Source organism: Abramis brama (assembly GCF_963993115.1).
Source record: "Abramis brama genome assembly, chromosome: 7".
Lineage (NCBI taxonomy): Eukaryota > Metazoa > Chordata > Actinopteri > Cypriniformes > Leuciscidae > Abramis > Abramis brama.
Window position 1 is genome coordinate 3,888,547 of NC_139969.1, and position 19,849 is coordinate 3,908,395.

General features: G+C 35.8%; 1 protein-coding gene across 2 annotated transcripts in view; it reads left to right on the forward strand.

Moving 5' to 3' along the window:
- Nucleotides 1–19,849, forward strand: part of ankrd12 (ankyrin repeat domain 12) — a 63,122-nt gene that overhangs the window by 32,389 nt on the left and 10,884 nt on the right. The window contains exons 2-8 of one of the 2 annotated variants that reach the window (XM_084119522.1): nt 12,238–12,351; nt 13,442–13,592; nt 14,955–15,026; nt 17,127–17,273; nt 18,250–18,453; nt 19,260–19,402; nt 19,594–19,741. In XM_084119522.1, the coding sequence (XP_083975648.1) occupies nt 12,292–12,351; nt 13,442–13,592; nt 14,955–15,026; nt 17,127–17,273; nt 18,250–18,453; nt 19,260–19,402; nt 19,594–19,741 (925 nt within the window). In that variant the 5' untranslated portion in view covers nt 12,238–12,291. The remainder of the gene's footprint in view (nt 1–12,237; nt 12,352–13,441; nt 13,593–14,954; nt 15,027–17,126; nt 17,274–18,249; nt 18,454–19,259; nt 19,403–19,593; nt 19,742–19,849) is intronic. The other variant, XM_084119523.1, reaches the window with a different exon arrangement.

Below are 19,849 nucleotides of genomic sequence, written 5' to 3' on the forward strand. Positions count from 1 at the left end.
CTTATATTTGTTGTTCATTTAAACCGTTATGAACCGCAGAGAGTGTGACGCCTCATTCGCGCTGCAAGACCTCCAGACGCGCGTAAACGCGTCTTTACATTGACTTAACATTGAAATCACTCGCGCCAGACGCTCTATTCGCGTTTGGTGTGAACGCAGCATGGGTGAGGGCGAGAGAGAGTGCCTGCGAGTGCGAGTGAGCGAGAGTGAGGTCTGCGCCGGTCTTGGCCATTAGTTGATTTACTTGTTTTTGTGTAGTAATACGTTGTCAAATATGTTTAAACTTAAATAAACTACCAATACAAGTAGTTATGTCTCTTTGTATTAATTTGTCCTGTTATTGACATAATGCGCGTCATTGACAAAATGCGCAACCAGATGTTCGAATAGTTCGAATATTCGTGTGTTTTTTAGAGGGAATATTCGAACGTCATTTTTGAGCAATTTTGACAGCCCTATCTGAGGACTGAGGAGATTGTATTTACTTTATTTTAACAAGCCTCTTGTCGTACTGCAATCAATTTTTTAAAAAGTGCACTCAGGGAGAGTGCGTTCTGCGAGAGTGAGGGCGGAGCCTTGATTTCGCGGCTTTACTTCCTGCTTACTACTGCGCAGACTCAAGTTCCACGATGTCAGCGCCATATCGGGACACTGGCGGCTTCACTTCTCACCAATGGAAGAGAGCGAAGGGGCGTCGTCCATCTTTTTTTACAGTCTATGGGCATTAAATGTACTCACGCAATGCAGATGTTGCTAACATTAACAATTTGAGAACACAAGTATAATTTGCATGGTTTGACGTGATATGATAAGCGATTGTTAGATTTAATCAGTGCGATTTACTGCAATGCTTTTTTCCCCTTAGTTGGTCAGAACAACAGTGGATGTTACTTACTTGTTCAGATTACATTTTCCGGTGAAAATTCATGCTTCCAAAAAGTAGAGTTTTATAAATTCACAATCCATTCCACACAATACTGCAGATTTTCCATAAAATCAGTGCAAAAAACTGCAGTATGTGTGAGTACCAGTGCTTTTTTTGTGGAAATTTTATCATATTCTTCCATATTTACAGTGTAAATATCTTTCAAATATACATTCAGTACCATGGTATATTTCAAAGTAGCATGGTATATGATCCCTGTACCATAGCACTACCACTGCAGCCGCACATTCTCCTCAAAACATCGGATTCATCCGCGCCGTGCCGTGCCGAGGCACAACCCACGTAAAGTTGATAATTCTGCGAATAACTGCAATTGCAGATTACGAACAGAGATGGCGACAAAGAGGAAAAACTACGGACTGCAGCTTTAAATAAAATGACTCCTACTATGAAGAAAAGCACTCTTTTGCTGCATGTAAGAGCATGAAGTAGAATGATTGTATCTTTCTGTTACATAAAGCTTTACTGTGTGTCTGCCGGATCCATTACTCGATGTGTTTCCTGATTTTCATTTGTAGCAGCTGTCTGTGACTCATGCACGGGACTTTTAAGAGTGTGTGTCTTTTGCAATAACATTCGAGCTGTGCCATTTCAAAGGCCTCTCGCTTTTGCTTTTCTTACTCCCTGTACGTTTATATCTAGACCTGCAGTGTGGCTGCGTTTAGCATGGTTGGTATACTAGCATGCTATTCGATTTAGCACAACGCCAACTCAGACTGATGGCATGACGTCACACTTTTGTTGCATCTCTTTTCACACAAAAAACACTATCCATCCCTCCAAATGCATCACCAAGCAGATCTTTAGCACTCGGCTGAACTCTGTTGCAACACTTCCTCTGAAATGCCAAGCATATCGAGCAATAGCGCTGTCCGTTGAACGCTTCAGACCCTGTATATGTGGTGCGCTTGTGTCCCTTCCAGTAACCTCTGAATTAATCCAAAGCATTTTGGGAAGGTCGTTTCTGGGTCTGCCCTTCTAGAAGTGAATATGTTAGTGCTAACAGCAGTAATCATGTTGTTTATTACAGTATTTATAGACGGACAAAAGCCAGCCCCTCCGTAAGTAAACAGAGGCCGCATTACAGAGATTTGCGTGTGCTATGATTGCTTTCACTGTGGTCCTCTTGTTCTGTATTCTGTGCAAACTGTGTGCTTTACTGTATCAGACAATAGCTTACAAATCTATTATGTTCTTTCACGGTAAATGGAAAATTCTGTCTAACACCAGCAATTTCATTTGTCGGGTAATTGTGCAAACTGTGCAAAATGAACTTTATACATTATAAAAACACTGCAGTGGTAGTGCTATGGTACAGGGATGCTTCTTTGAAATATACCATGGTACTGAATGTATATTTGAAAGATATTTACACTGTAAATATGGAAGAATATGATCAAATTTCCACAAAAAAAGCACTGGTACTCACACATACTGCAGTTTTTTGCACTGATTTTATGGAAAATCTGCAGTATTGTGTGGAATGGATTGTGAATTTATAAAACTTTGTGAATAACAAGCTTTCTTTTTTATGCACAGATTTTTTTTGTGGGCTTGCACATAAATAATTAAATTAAATTGCTAGTCTTTATGTATATGAATTTTAAAAATGTAGGGTTTTATTCTGGATTTTGTAATCTTATCATTTAGTTTTGGATGTGAAAGGGTTACGGTTCACGTTGCATTTCTCTGCGTCATCTTTAAAATGTCACGTACAAGCAGGAGCTCTGATAAAATATAGCCTGTGTTATCAAAAAAATGAATCATCAGTGACTCTGCATGAATTTATACACCTCTGATTGTCAGGAATCCTCAATGTAAACAAATTAACCATTTAAAAGATATTTCCAGTTCGCATGCATGCATTGCAAGTTTGCTTTGCATTCTCAGCATTGCTGCAAAGGTCTCCATAGCATATATTATCTTCTTTTACTTTCACTTTTATCTTACAGAGCAATAATTTGAGCAGAATTCTGCTGAGCCAGTTCGTTTAAATTAGTTAAACTTCCTTCAGTTTGTAGGTATGCCGGAATAATAGCACATCCGATTTAATGACACAGGCATCTGAAGGAATCTCTATTGCCCTCTTGAGTACTGAGGCCTGTTAACGAATTTGCGAAATAAAAAATCACTTTTTAATGAATTTTTGTGTTTTTAATATTAGTTTTATAAAAGCAGTTAATCAAGTAAGGTGCCGCTGTAGTGTACCTATGGGGTCACGTTAAAATGAAGCCGTTTTTAACATGTGGTGGTTATATTAGAAATGCACTACTAGTTTTTCTATTTTTTATATTGTCTTGTGATGCATTGCAGAGGTTGAATAGCACTGCAGAGCATGCTGAGGAAAGCAGCACCTTTATTATTAAAAAATGGTCCAGGGGTATGAATTTTTTTCCTATTTGATGAAATAGCAGATGTTTGGTTTGGGGATTTTGGACTCTTACGGATAATATGTACCGTGTGTGTGCGGCATAATTTCACTGTCTATTTCAAAGATTCTTTAGTAGTTATGACAAGTCTGTCATTTTACTTGCACTTTTCTTTCTTCACTCTGTTAACATGCTCACATTTTTGTCAGTTGGAGTTGATCCAATCTTGATTAGCAGATTCTGAAATTTCTGTCAATCTGATTCACTTATGTTTACATGCATTGCAAAAATAAAAGTGCATATGCAGTGCTGCCAAACATGACCTTCAAGTCCTATCTAAAATGAAAGCTGAAATATTTAAAATAGAGCATTTTTAGCAAATATTTAGCAAATAAATGGCCATTTTGTAAGACATAAATGAATATGCGCAGATTCATCTTTTTTTAAAAATATAAATCTAATTAATGAAATAGTAGCACAAGTGTTTACATGCTTAATTTGATTGTTTCAGGTCCTTCAAGTCATATCTAAAATGAAAGCTGAAATATTTCAGAAGAGCATTTTTAGCAAATAATACATAAATAAATATGCGCACATTCATAAGATGATGTGAAAATATCACCGCACTATGCATGTGCTCAAGTTTATTTTTTTTTATTTTTTTATATAAATCTGATTAATGAAATAGTAGCACAAGTCTTTACATGCTTAATTTGATTGTTTCAGGTCTACACCAGCCCTTTCAATTGAAAATATTTTTTCGGGTTGAATCGAATCAGTTGAGGCGTTTACATGAAGGCTTTTCAGTTCGATTCAGCCATCAATCCAATTGCTAATGGATTATTTGGTTGCATGCAGACGATTGGTCCCCATTGACATTCATTGCATAGACAAAAGAGACATTTTTCTAAATATTTTCTTTTGTGTTCCACAGGAGAAATGAAGTTGTTTGGAATGGCGAGTGAATGATTAATTTTTCATTATGAGTTTTTGTATCTTATCGCAAACTTATTTTTGTACTCCGAAATGTGTCAGACTGCAATTAATTCAACGTGGTTGTAACAGGTGTTGTAGTGGACATTAGCGGATATGCATGAATCATAAGTGGATGTCTTTTTATTCAAAATGGTAGTTTTCCATCCTTGCCTTTTGTAAAATTGTGTAACTTGTAAGCATTTCAAACGGTTAATGCAATCCTCTAAACTTTGAGCAAACATGCAGTTCCCCAAAGCAGCAGTTATCAAATGAATTGTCTTAAATGGTTGACTTATTGTACCATGACTGCATGTAATGCATACTATCCCTTAGCTGTGCTGCTCAAATGATAAAAACAATGTTTGCACCGGCAAACTTGTTTCTGGCCTTAAAGGGTTAGTTCACCCAAAAATGAAAGTTTTGTCAGCAATTACTCGCCCTCATGTTGTTACACGACATGAACTCACTCAGAGACCCACACAGAAGAAAATCAATAGTTGAATAAAGTCGTTATTTTTGCGCACAAAAAGTATTCTTGACGCTTGATGATAAACTTAAGGTTGAGTCATTTGGACTATTTTAACGATGTCTTTACTAACTTTTCTGGGATGGCAGATATCGATTACCTAGAAGGCTATGGAGGAGTGAGACAGCTGGGTCACAGTCACATGGGTCAATTTTCGGAAATTGAGCTTTATATATCATCTGAAAGCTGAATAAATAAGCTTTCCATTGATGTATGGTTTGTTAGGATATGATAGGATAGGATATGATGATGATTTGGCCGAGATACAACTATTTGAACATCTGGAATCTGAAGGTGCAAAAAAATCGAAACATTGAGAAAATCTCATTTAAAATTGTGCATTTATGCGATTCTGTGCAGCATTCACTCACAAAAATAAATGTTTTATATATTTACGGTAGGAAATTTACAAAATATCTTCATGGAACATGATCTTTACTTAATATCCTAATGATTTTTGGCATAAAAGAAAAATCGATAATTTTGACCCATGCAATGTATTGTTGGCTATTTTTTCATTTTTGGGTGAATTAACCCTTTAATGTTCATGGCCACCAAGGAAGTGGCACGCATTGCCTCTGCTCTGATTTGTCTTTGTGTCTCGAGTCCTGGCAGCTTTTGTGACTGTTCAGAGAATATTTGGCCGTTGGTAAACAGTTTACCCTGAAGATTTGATTGCAGTTTTCCTGTTGTTTGTTTAGCGCTGTGCTGCTGGATTACATTCAGTCTTCAATGCCGTACTGTAAACATATTTGCACAGATATCAGCGGACAGGACTGATTTACGCTATTTGTACATAAAAAAGCAACATGGAAATATGAAGTAATGCAAAAATACAGAGGAAGACGTGTCCAAAATGAGACACGTTGATGCTTACGTTTTTCCCAAGGAAGCACATGTGGCGCAATGAAAAATATATCAAATAATGTGTAATATATATCAATAATATATCAATTAATAATATTTAATTAAAAATAATATATCAATTAACAAAGGGAGACATTTAGACATTAATTAGAATACAAGAAATACGTTTTTTGAAATATTCTATCGTTTAATTATTATATGTAATAATTATATATAATTTATAGGCATTTAAATTGTGCCGATACAAATAAAATGTACATTTTTGAATATTATGTGTTAACTAATGTTCTTAGTTTTTCTGTCTTGTGACAGCTGACAAAAGATAAGAGTTTACGTTGAATTAAATGCCAGATACAGTTTGTGTAACCAAAAATACCAATAATAACTAAGGAATAAATCATGCAGTTTTCTGGCATAAATGTACAGTATTTTTACTTTGAAACGTGCAGTGCTCATTTATTTAATTAAATCATTGCATTTTGAAGTTTAATAATCACGTTAAGACCACGATTCCTGTTTTTCTGTCTCCAAATTTAAAACGTTTGTTATATTTTTTAACACTTCTGGCCTTAAATTTCATAAAACTACTTTTTTAAGACTTTATACTCGTACACGTGCACCTAAATACATTGTACAGATCTATTTTAATTAGGGAAATACATGATCCCTGACTTACCACATTAATATTGAATTAAACTGATGTCCAAATATTGGAATAATCCATTTAATAAAATTTGTTCTTCTTTCCTTTTCCCACTTTTCCAAAGCTGTTTATTTGTCCGTGCCGGGGTCAGGAGGACACACAAAGCCCTGTGCCGTTGTAGACGTGGTGATGCCACACTGGGTGGTTTTGTTGGTCGGGCTGGTGGGAGAATAAATCAGAGCCGTCAGTCGTTCCACTGCCGGTGTCCCAGTGGAGACGGCAGTCCGAGGTCACACGCTGGAGGGTTTCGAGCGCTCTGTTTGTGTTTCCATTCCCTGGCTCTGGCCCCTGTGTGCCTGTTTTTGCCTTCGTCTCGTGTCTCGGTGGCAGGAATAAACCTAGTCATTTGCCTCCCCAAAGTTCACTGAAATAGTTGGCAGTTTGCTTGCACTGGTACAATTCTCCATGCGTGTACTTTCCAGAATAACCTTGATTGTTGCTTTGTGACTCGGGTGATGTAAACAGAGCGTTGTAATCGTGACTGCGGAGTTCGTTGACGTCTCTTCGTGATGCTAGGCGTGTGTGTGAGGGTTTTCATGATAACACAACTTCAGAGGGAGTAAACCCATGAAATATTAATGCTGACGACTACATGGAGTGCACACTAAACAATGAACGCTGTTTCCTGGTGTTGAATTTTTCATTTTTGGGTGAAATCTCAAAACGGATGTTAGACATTGAAGGGGCAGACGACTTTTACTATAAGTTTGCTTTGGGAAAGTAAAACCTCTTCAGTGCACGTTATTTCAATTGCAGGATAATAATGTGCGCTGCCTTTGTAAACAACTTTGTTGTTAATTATAGTAAATTGTTTACTGGTTATGCGTTTGAGGGTCATAAATGTTGATTTTGAGTGCTACTTTTATTATTGCATGCACAGTGTGAAGCCCTTTTACATCAATTTGCTATAATTAAGGCACATTTTTAAAGGTGATCCTTGAATTAATGATTTTACCTTTCAATAAGTGGTCATCATTTGGTCATTAGGGTGCACTGTTATGCCTTTATATTTATAATTTAATGTAAAAAATTAATCTAAATGGAATCTGTTTCAGATTCAGATCTATAGACTATCTATAGATTATCGGCACTAATGCATGAATAATGTGCCATGCATGCATGAGTGAGACTTCTGGGTTATGCAAGGTAAAACGGTGTAGGAAAATCCATAAATATTGGCTATAGGGCTGCACAATTAATCAAATTTGTAATCGCGATTACAATTACGGATGCCACAATTATGTAATCATTTAAAGGCGCAATTACAACAACAAAAAGTTCACTTACATTATTCTGTGTGCTTAAGATGTGTTTTTGTTTGTCTTTCTATAGCTTATTTTAAAGGTGCAGTGTGTAAGTTTTAGCGGCATCTAGTGGTGAGTTTACTAATTGAACCTACAGAAGTTACGGTGGCTGACAGGAAGTGATGTCGTCGTCTGAGACAGCAGAGAGTAGCCAGTTAACCAATGAGGTTTCTAAAGGATAAAATTAAAAAATGAAGTTTACTTAATAATTCAGTAAAACGATGTTATTGCGAATATTATTGTTACTTGTTGTTCATTGTGTCAGTGTTTTATTCGCTGACTTTAGCTAGCTTCTTTGCATGAAGAACAACATAGTGACGAAACGCGTTTGTCCATTTAGGGCCACTGTAGAAACATGTTGATGTAAGCGGACCCGCTTCAATGTAAATTATGATAATCGTAGTTAATAATCGCAATTACAATTTCAAGGGAATTATCGACAATTATGATTTTTGGCATAATCTTGCAGCCATAATAGGCTATGAATTGTAATGTTTACTAATAATTAAAAATGTTAACATTGGGGTATATCTAGATCATATAAAAAGCACTCGTCTGAAAAACTGAGTTGAACTCATTGGCTTATTTCTAAATGGGTTTGGTTTGAGCATGATTTAAACTGGTTTTCAAAAGCTTACTAGTCCCGTTATAACTTGTTCACCGAGAGTGAAACTTCAGAGACGGATGGATTATTGGGTTTAAGAGGCTGTGTGTCACGGTTGTAAGCTGAAACACTGAGCGCAGGAAATCTTGTGGTGTAGTTGTAACACATTTGTCCCACACTGATGATGCACACACACGGACACTGCAGCTCTTTTCTCCTCACCGCCTCTTTTTTTCTCAGAGAGAGTGACTCAGCTGGTTTTTACTCGGTCCCACTGGGTGTCAGGTGTCGTGGAAATGTTCTTTCCCAGGAGCCTCTGCTCTGTGTTCATCTGTTCGCATCACGAGTCTATCGGGGAAAGTATTGTTTAGTCTGTGGGTCTCTGCTGATTTGCTTTTCATCCAGAAGAGACCCGGCCGCCAGTATCAGATGCTCTCTAATTGTTGACTCTCTCGTTTGTTGCTTTGAGAAATTGCAGAACAAATGTAAAGACGAAGCTTGACATGTAAACGCCTCCTCGTTCTTTAGGCTCTTTAGATTGTGTTGATGCAAAAACATACACAGACACATGGTTTACTGTAGCCATAAAGCAACAGTGGAGATGTTTCGGTCAACTCAAATGTGACTTCAATACAGCTGTGTGTTTTTATTTTGGGAAATTATTATTAAGATGTTTTAGTAAACATATAGGCAGATAAATGCTTTTAATGCAACTCTTTAATGCAAGTTAGTGCACATAAATGTTTATATACCATGTACCTCAAAGAACCAGCGCTGCTGATCATTTTGATTATTAAATATTATTATTAAATTTATTTAATAGTATTAGTGTCCACACCAGCAAACAATAAAGTTTTGTTTATTTTAAGTGCACTGCAGTTTTGTCTTTTGTCACTTTAAAACAGGATGGTTCTGATTGGCTGTCAATGAAAAAATAGTGTTGTCAAAAATATCGATACATATCTGTACTGGAATATCTTAAACTTATCATTTTCTGTATTGATACACCAATACCAGCTGGGCATTCTCACTCTCTTCTCTCCGACGGCGACCCGTCTCCGCTCACTCACTCGTCTCATTCGCTCCGGATGAACAGTGTTGGTGTTGACCTGAATTTCGGCAAGGGGTACTTTTTGTGTACAACCCCTTTTGTGTACAAGGGGTGCAAATTATGTATTGTGCATAATTTTAGTCATTCCTGTAGGTTTTGCACTCACACCTAAATCTATAGAAGTGGCGCTCGTATAAAGCCACCTCTCAAAGCGGCTTGCGAGTACCAAATTGACTTATTGTTTCGTGGCTTATTGTGTTTAAACGGTCAAATGCATCGGTCTTGCCGAGTATTCAGGTAAATATAGTTAGTTTTGGAAAATAAATAGCTGAGAGAAAACGCATGTTGTGTAACAGTATATTGGATCCGTGCATAAGCTGCTCTTAAAGTGACAGTAGCCTAATAAACCTGCTGCCGTCTGAACAAAAGATGAGAGAAAATCACTCACGGCTCTTTACTGAATATTTTTTCTATTTTCTATATCTACATTTTGCAAAGAAGACTATCCAGTGTTATTGTACATTTGATTACTTTCATTTCTGTACTAGGCCTATTTCTTACCTGAATACACCCACCTGAAAAACGTAAAGCCATGTTTATTTCATGTCTCTTTTTTTATTGCATTTATTTTTAGCTATCATTTGCAATATGTTTTTGTTATATTTCATGACTGACTGTTTACTTACAGCACAGGGAGGCTTTATCTGAATTGTTAAACTAAATTTACAAAAAAGCTAAATTATCAAAAAAGTACGAGATAATAACAAATGATCTGTATTACGATACATCTGGCAGTTTAACCCTAACCCTAGCCATGGTATATGCAGATGTTAAAGGAACACTCCACCGTTTTTTGAAATAGGGCTTATTCACCTTTTTTCTTACATTTAGATAGGTGGGCAAATGCATTTTTGTCTCAGTGCATGCATTGTTTTAGTTTGACAGGGTCGGCGCTAGCTTAGCTTAGCATAATGAATGGAATCCTTTGTTGCCAGCTAGCATGTCCTGAGTAAAAGTAATATAAAAAAATAAAAAACCCCACCTAATTACTTCTTGTGGCCTGCATATTCACAACAAGTACAAATAGCGATGCAGATTAACACTAGGCGATTTCCTATGCAGATATTGACTTGGGACTATATTAGGGGGAAGCACAGGCGAAGCACTGCTACTTGGGCGGAGAGATATCACGTCCAAGTAGCAGTGCTTCGCCTGTGCTTCCCCCTAATATAGTCCTTAATATATAAGTCAATATCTGCCTAGGAAATCGCCTAGTGTTAATCTGCATCGCTATTTGTACTTGTTGTGAATACACAGGCCACAAGAAGTAATTAGGTGTTTTTTTAATTTTTTTATATCACTTTTACTCAAGACATGCTAGCTGGCAACAAAGGATTTCATTCATTATGCTAAGCTAAGCTAGCGATGACCCTGTCAACCTAAAACAATGCATGCACTGAGACAAAAATGCATTTGCCCACCTATCTAAATGTAGGAAAGAAGGTGAATAAGCCCTATTTCCAAAAACGGTGGAGTGTTCCTTTAATCATACAGTACCTGTGCTGTGGTATCACCATCTGATGGTACCGCCACAGTACTAGTTGTAATCTCTGTCAGTCGTTTTTGATTTTGTATCACACACACGAGCTGTAATCAGTCAAGGATTGAAGCAGACTTGAACATAAGTCCTGTTCCCACTGGATGACCTCTGAAACAGGAAAATAAAGCTCACATGCTCCAAACACACACTCATCTCATTAGACTTTTCCTGAATATTATTTTTGTTCAAGCAGCCAGGATGTTTGTTTATTGGTCGCGTTTAAGAACCAATCAGAACCCTTAGAATGTGTTTCTGGAAGGTTTCTTGTATTTCCGTTGGCCTTTTGTGCTTTCGGTGCACTTTGAATTGACATGTCAAACGGGGTCGAGAACTGCCAAACTATTCCTGACTTGTCTTAACAATTTCAGATCTGAGACTTTCGGAGATGAATGATTGTTGCCGTCCCACAGTTGTTTTCCATACCCAGAGGTTTACGCTGACAGATTGCGTTTTAAATGTATTTTTGGACCCGCAGCTTTTGAAAAGGAGTCTCTCTAGTTCTTGAAGAGATTTTCTCCTCGCTGCTGTCAGGAGTTGAGTTTTGGGTTTTTTTTCTTCCAGTTCCTGAGATTTATGCTTTTAGTGTCTTGTGGGAAAATTTTGATTCTTGTTCCATGAGCAGTTTTGCATCGTAATAATACTCAAAATTATCATATTCACTACTAAAACTATATTCAGTAATAATCATAATGCTGATGATTATTATTCGACTTGCACATGCTCAGTATTTTCCTGTATACAAATTGAATTAGAATTGTTGGCTGACTTATTTTAGACAACAATTAATTTTATTTCTTTCAAAATGTCTTTATATTTATAAAATACTATTTAGTTGGTCATTGAAAACACTGACACTGAAATATGTTCTTCGCACTTTTGTCAGGTTCAAGAGAATTAACAAATCTTGATTTTATTGCATTTTACAAAATGTCCCAACATTTCTGGAAATTGGGTTTTATTTTATTTTATTATTTTATAACATCTATGGCTCCATATTCACACTAAAGCTCCAATCTGGAATTGCACATGTATCAAATATAGTTTATACATTGATTATTTTCTAATTGGATACTTTTGAATCTTAGCACAGAACAAAGTAAATTATGAAGTAAGTCTTAATATAACTTGGTTCCAGTATCCAATGCTGGTTATTAAACAACCGTAACATTGGATGATATTTTATGTTTACCAATGTCATACATTCATTTTTGTATTCATATTTAGTCAAATGTTTCATCACTGAAATGCATTGTTGTATCAGTTTTAATTTGCATCGTATGTTTGTGTTTCAGGCCCATGATGAAATCTGTGAGCCGTAGCTGCCACAGCTAGTCATAAGATGCACCATGGCCAAACCAGGATCGGACCGAGATGGAGCCATGGTGGAGAAGACAGCGGGGAAGAAGGTGAGTCGGATCATTCCGGAATATTCTATCCAGTACCTTTTTTAGCTCTGTTAAAAGATTTAAGCTATTTATAAATAAATAAAAAGTTGCAATATAATATTTATATTATAATATATTATATAATAATAGTATAATTATTATTATCGCAACAACAACATTTTATAATAATAATATTAATTATTATTATTATTATTATTATTATTAGTGGTAGTACTATTATTCTATTTAAAATTATATTTAAAATTAAAATATTTATTTGTATTTTTTTTTCAACCATCTAACTTTATAATTTTGTTGTTCTAAATAAAAACTAGTATGATTTACATATTAAAATAATTTTATATTTTATTTTTCAATTTCATTAGGGTCGGCAGTGGCTCTTTTATTTATTTTTATAGTTGAACATTTAATTTAATTAATAGGACCAGCTCAAAAGATTTTAATCTTATTTTTAGTGCGTTTACGCTGTTACACAAACCGTTTATTATATTAAGATCAAAGCTTTGTGCATACTACGTTACACATTACATGTTTTTGACTGATATTATGTTCTTCTATTCAATATCAAGGTGTATGTTTCTGTCTTTCTCTCAGAGTAAAGAGAAAATCTCTCTGTTTACCAAATGTTTAGTTTTTTTTATAGATGAATATTTCATTTAATCAATAGGACCTGCTCAAAAGATCTTAATCTTTATTTTTAGTGTGTTTACGCTGTTATGCAAACAGTTTATTATATTAAGATCAAGGCTTTGTGCATACTACGTTACACAAAACATGTTTTTTGTTTTGTATTTTTGTTTTCTTTTACTTTTCACTTTTTTATACACATCAAGGAGGGGAAAAAAGTAAAGAAAAACCAAAGTAAATAAAAAAAAATAGAAAAAATAAATAATAATAATAAAATAAATAAATAACCATAACACAACCATTAACAACAACTGTTACATGAGGTCTTACAAGGAGTCTGCAACTATGTGATACAAGTAGAAATTGTTGTACAGGTCTAAAAGTCTACTCACAGAACATGTTTTTGACTGATATTATGTTCTTCCATTAAATATCGAGGTGTATGTTTCTGTCTTTCTCTCAGAGTAAAGAGAAAATCTCTCCGTTTGCCAAAACTCCGAAGCTGGATCGGAGTGAAATCCTGGGGAAAGAGGGAAAGTCTAAGTCTTCCATGAAACGGAAGCTCTCCTTCACCGTCAGTCCGCCCCGGAACGAGGAGCGGGACTCCGACACGGGTCAGTTTTGCATTAGCTGTGAAAGTTCTAGTAGCTTGTATCTGTGTCTCACTGCTGCCCCCTTCCTGTCACTTTTAGGACTTGTTTTTATTGGACATGCTGTACTAGAGGATTTTTTTTGGGGGGGTTTTTGAGGATGTTATGTAACAGTCAAGCCAGCCTCACCGAATGTATGGGTCTCGTTCAAAAACACAATAGGTTTCCCCTCAAATAGAAAATCAGAACATGGGACATACAAGGGAATGATACAAATATATCATCATTACTTTACATGGAGCCTAAACCTCTTGTTTTAGTCCCGGCTCTGTGGTTAGTTGCATCATGTGAAGACAAAAGGGGGTTTTCGCATCAGAGGAACATTTTCATAGTTCCTAGAACTATTGGCGGAAGATTTTTGCGTGTTCGCACCGCAGGAACTAGGAACGATTTTGGTTCTAGGAACTCCTTTTGGGGGAACTAAATTGGCTCCTACTTCTGAGTCGGGTCTAAACCAGAACTATAGGAACTATCAGTGATGTAAGTGTACGCTGATTGGCCGAACGCACGAAACACAGACACCCGCCATTTTCAAAAAGGAATGTATATTTTAAAAAAAAAATATATGTATTATTGGGTGTGTATATATATATATATATATATATATATATATATATATATATATATATATATATATATATATATATATATATATATATATTTTTTTTTTTTTTTGGATTACCTACAAAAATAACTATAATGTGATTATTACCATGATAAAAAAATGTCGCTTACAAAAAAAAAAAAATTTGGTCATACCACCTACCCTTATTTTAGCATTATTTATATACTACAATAGTATTTATCAATATTTTGAATAAGATTTTATTTTTATATTTTATTTTTTAATTTTTGTGCTTTAGTAATTTCAGAAACTTAAGCTTAAAAATTAGAAATGTTGCCTTTGTAACTAACTGAAATACAATAAGTTAAAAAAATTCCATCTAATATTTGTTTTTTTCCCAATTTTTATTCAGTTTTATTCAAAAATATTTTATTCGTTTTTTGTTATCGATAACAACACTAATATAAACAAAACCAATATTAAAGATTTTAAGAAGTACGCTTATTGTGAATTTGTAAGTTTATGCTGAGACTTTTATGTCCTGCTTTTTGGATGGGAATGGATTTAGGTTTGTGATCTGTGGCTCTTAATATTCATCCCGGAGTCATTGAATCCTGTGCTGTGATTTGTCATTTGAGTGAGGGGCGGAGCCTGTGGGTGTAATCAGTGCTCTGCTCTCCCGTCCCTCCTTCCCATCCACCTCTCGAACCCTGAACCTTCCCCTTCTTCCCCACTCCCGCCTCTCTGCTTCTGCACTGTAGATGACTCTGACCCCGGGCAGTCGAGCGATGTGTGGGGAGAGAGATTACTTCCTCCCTGCAGGATATACGCAGGTAACAGCCTCCGTTAAAGTCGCACAGTAGAGCTGCACGATTCTGGAAGAATTGACAATCATGATTTTTTTTTTTTTTTTTTTTTTTTTTTTTAAACAGAGATCACGATTCTCCTACGATTCTGAACAGACAGCTTAATAAAATAACATGTAAATTACTAGAGGTTCTGAAAAAATATTAACTGCTTCAGTCTATTTAATTTAATTAAATGTTCAGCTAATTAAAAAAAAAATATTCAGTGACTCACTCATAAATACTTGTTTCATTACTGGATCTGCGTTTTTGAACAAATCTCTTGAATGAATGATTCAATGATAAATACATTTAACAGTCACTTGCCGCCACCTACTGGTGTAACCATGTAATCGACACAATCGTTATTTAAAGCGCCATGTTACTTTTTAAAAGGGGATTTGCTCTATATTGATCGCTACCATAGACATCGGTTTACTATCCCAGTATTTCTGTGATGAATTGAATATTTGTAACACCGTATTGACACAAATTTCACAATTCGATTCGATTTCGATTCACAAGCTTGCAATTCGATTTCGATTCAATATTGATTATTTTGGATATCAGGTACAATACATGGCATATTTTCTCAAGGAAAACAAATCTCAAATGCTGTAAACTATGGGAGTCAGTTGTAGCCTACTAGGCTTCATTAGCCTACCATAATATTGAAGGTAAAAATGAACTGATTTGTATACAAACACTTAAATTACACTTTTATTTATTTTTATAATAATCAAATTATATGAAATATAAACATTTAAATGGTGGCTGTGATAAAAACCTGCCAGATTTATTCAAACATGCAACATTAAAAATTATAATGAATATGTAATATGGTGCATATACTCTCTAGAGTTAATTTTTCTAGCTGATTAGCGAGTTTATGGTCACTGGATATGGTTTTTCTGAGATAAATGTGACGTTACATGACATTGTTTACAAGCTGTTTTACTGACGTCTTTCCACGGTTGAAACTCGCGATTCCATGTCACATGATACGGATTTCGATAAGTTGTACTCTACCTTTTAACACACTTTCAGATGCTCATTCATGTTTATTTCGCGCAGTAACTGGTATTATTAAGGCGTAAGGGAAGATCATGTGCTTCTCTTGAGCTGCGCCAGAGCGATCTCACGCCACAGCGCCAAAACGGTATTTGTTTTTGAATTTCGTAAGAAAATGGACGTAATTTTAAATCTGAGACTTTGTTTCATATCAATAGTTCCAAAGATTATTGCGATTTATTGGATGGAATGCGCGCTACAATGTTACATTCATTAATCAAATGAAAACAGGATGACTAATCGATTCTTGGGATTTAAGAATCGATATCGGTTCGTAAAAATGAGAATCGATTAAAATCGAGAAATCGATATTTTTTTTACCCAGCCCTAGTCAGCGGCAGTGCTAACACAGATTTGATGTTCCGGTGTGATTTTGTCAAAGGTTTAATAGACGGGTTGTCATTTAGGAAAGATACCGCGTGGGTGTTTGAATCGATATCGCGATCGTTTAACGATTAATCGTGCAGCTCTACACCGCAGCAAACTCTTGCTGTGTTGCTCCAACGGTCTGAAGTGCATCACGGTTCGGCACTGCCTTTATTTGTTTCTCTCCTCCTGACCCTCCGTCTGACGCTGGCTGAAACGAATCTGGTTTCCGTAACCATTTCCGCATGACCTTTTCTCTGTATGCTAGCCTTTTTGCATCACTCTCAGAGAGACAGTCGACTTTTGGTCGCATCATTTGATGTGCAGCGCATTCGCTTTTCATATTTGTGTCATTATAAAAAGCGATCCGGTTCAGGGAAGCACACACACACACTGACTCTTTCTCGGTTTAACAGCTGCATCTGTTTTAATGGCATGCCTTTCAATAGCGCACAGAGACTCATGGGAACAGTGTTAGATGGGTAATGCATGTGTCTGTCAGGCTGGAAAGTTTCCATTGCAATTCCTCCAGCTGTTTGTTTAAAGGGCATAAATTGCATCAGACGTTGACATTTTCAGGAACTGAGATGCATGAATGCAAGAGTAAAGCTGTGCTCATGCTCTGTTCATCCGTTTTCTTGTTTGCTGCAGACAAAGATGTTCCAGATAAGAAGAAAGTTAAGAAGGAGCCAGGGACTAAGAAGTCGACCCCTGTGAACATTTTGTTCGGCTACCCTTTATCAGAACGAAAGCAAATGGCACTTGTCATGCAGATGACGGCGAGAGACAACAGTCCAGGTAGGAATTATAATCTCAAGAGTATTTATTATTTTTTCTTCACCTTTTGCACTGTTTTTTTATAGCTAAACATCGGGTGGTTACATTTTTCGGTAACACTTTATTTTACAGTGTCCTTGTTACATATGTTACATGTACTTACCGTAGTATTAACAGTAAATTATGCATAATTACATGCAATTAACCCTAAACCAAACCCTAATCCTACCCTAACCCTATAGTAAGTACATGTAGTTAATTATTATTACTCAGTACTTAAATATATAATTACACTGTAACAATGACACCTTAAAATAAAGTGTGACACTATTTTCTTTAGTAGACCATCCTTCTCTCCTGAATTTTATTTGTTCATGTCAAAAGCCAGTATTTAAAAATTACAAGGATATTTATATGAAGTGTATAAATGTTTTAAGTATTTATATCTCACTAGTGTTCATTTAGTTTAGTTTTTATACTTTTACAGTATGTATTAATATTTTAAATTAGCTTTTAGACTGTGATATGAGTGTTTATTTATTGTTTACTGTATGCATTATTGTTTTGTCATGGTTGTTTCTGTGATGCATTTTGACAAACTCTATATATAAAAAGGTTTTTTATTATTATAATTTTGTTATATGCTTTTGCCATTTTGATTTTGTTTCTAATATTTCTATTTAGATTTGTTTTTCAATTTTAGTTTTAGTGATTTAAGTACTTCAACTTATTTATTTTAGTTGCTAGTTTTCCATCAAATATTTATTTTTAAGTTTATTTCAGCTTTATTTCAATTATTGGAAGTGTTTTTTTAATAATTTTAGTTTTAGTTAATGACTCTCACCTGCAGCCGCCAGTTTATTTATGATCATTGAGTTATGATGTAGTCATTTGTTATCAGAGCGCTCGATTTCTTTTGTAGTCTAGACAGGTCAGATTGACAGTTCAGATAAACCGAATGACCTTAGCGTTCTGGTTAATCGGTTTGTAATCTCAGATACCACACCGAGCCACCCCTCTCAATCTCCGGCGGTGCAGAAGAAGATCGCTAGCAGCTCGTCCACACGGCAGAAGGACAAAGTGAACAAACGAAACGAGAGAGGGGAGACTCCCCTGCATATGGCCGCCATCAGAGGAGACGTCAAGCAGGTGAAGGAACTCATCGGCCTTGGAGCAGATGTAAACGTCAAAGATTTTGCAGGTGAGACTGAGTGTTTTATGCACATTTACAGGATTACATCGCCTGATAACAAGCTGTCTGTTGTTTATTTTCATGTTTTATGGAATTAAATAATCGTCTTGATTACTTTGTAACAGTTCAGGAGTTTTAAAATTAATATAGTCATGGTTTCTACTGTAAAACCATAAATAAATATTTGAAATGTGAAATGCATATAAATATCAGCATAAATATCTCCTAATAATGTGTCTTGGTAAGGTGATATTTGAATGCTTAGATTTATGATCAAAGTTCTGTACTTTCAAAACGTATAATGCAACCACTATTTTTTTTTTTTTTCTGTGCCTGAAAAATTATGTTCTAGTGTATTTATCTGTTGAAAATATTCTTAGCATTGAGCCCTGCATCTCTTCATGTGCCCCAGACTGTGGTGCACTAGTAAAAAACTAAAATTAAATAAATTCCAAGAGGGTCATCACACTTTCAGTGCACAATCTTTTTTTATGTTTATTTTTCTAAATTAATTAAATTTTTTTTTTTTTTTTTTTCCTACAACTGGAATACCTAATTTTGGTTGTTTTCTGATAAGGATTTGCAGTAGATTTGCACATTTTAGCATGGGATAGATTTAAACCACTTTTAGCCAGAGGCTATTTTTCATCTGTAGTCCTGGGACTTCAGCAAAGTTTTAATCATGTTGATAATTTAAATCAAATATAATACTGTTGGCTTTATAGGATTAAGCAATTATCCAATTTCCCTTCAAGTTGTAGATTCTCATGAGCTCAAACCAGTTTTTTTTCTTTTTCTTTTTTTTTTTTCTTCAGGTTGGACGCCTCTCCATGAAGCTTGTAACCTTGGTTACTATGATGTGGCGAAGGTTCTGATTGGTGCAGGAGCGGAAGTGAACACGCAAGGATTGGATGATGACACTCCGCTTCATGACGCCTCCAGCAGCGGACACAAAGATGTGAGTTTTTACTTTAAATTATGTCATTTACAGCTAGTGATCAACCTAGTGATTTTAAAAGCTGATACTTGCACCACACTTTTGTTAAACATTGATGACGATACACTCAAAATGGACTTATATCTGTTGCAAGCATATGTGAATCTTCCGATAATCTGATTCACCTGTGCATATTGTCCAAACTTTCATAGATTGTGAAGCTGCTCTTACGTCACGGAGGCAATGCCTTCCAGGCCAACAAGAGAGGGGAGAGACCCGTTGATGTTGCTGACTCTCAGGAGCTTGAGCAATTACTCAAGGGAGAGATCCCGCTCTCAGAAGCAGAAGAGAGCTCTTCAGGTACAGAGACGTTGACAGCCAGTGCTGTTGCTATTGGTATTTCTTTTGAACTTTTCTTATTTCCGGGTTTAATACAAGGACTGTCAACATTTGCGGCTTGCAATCAGA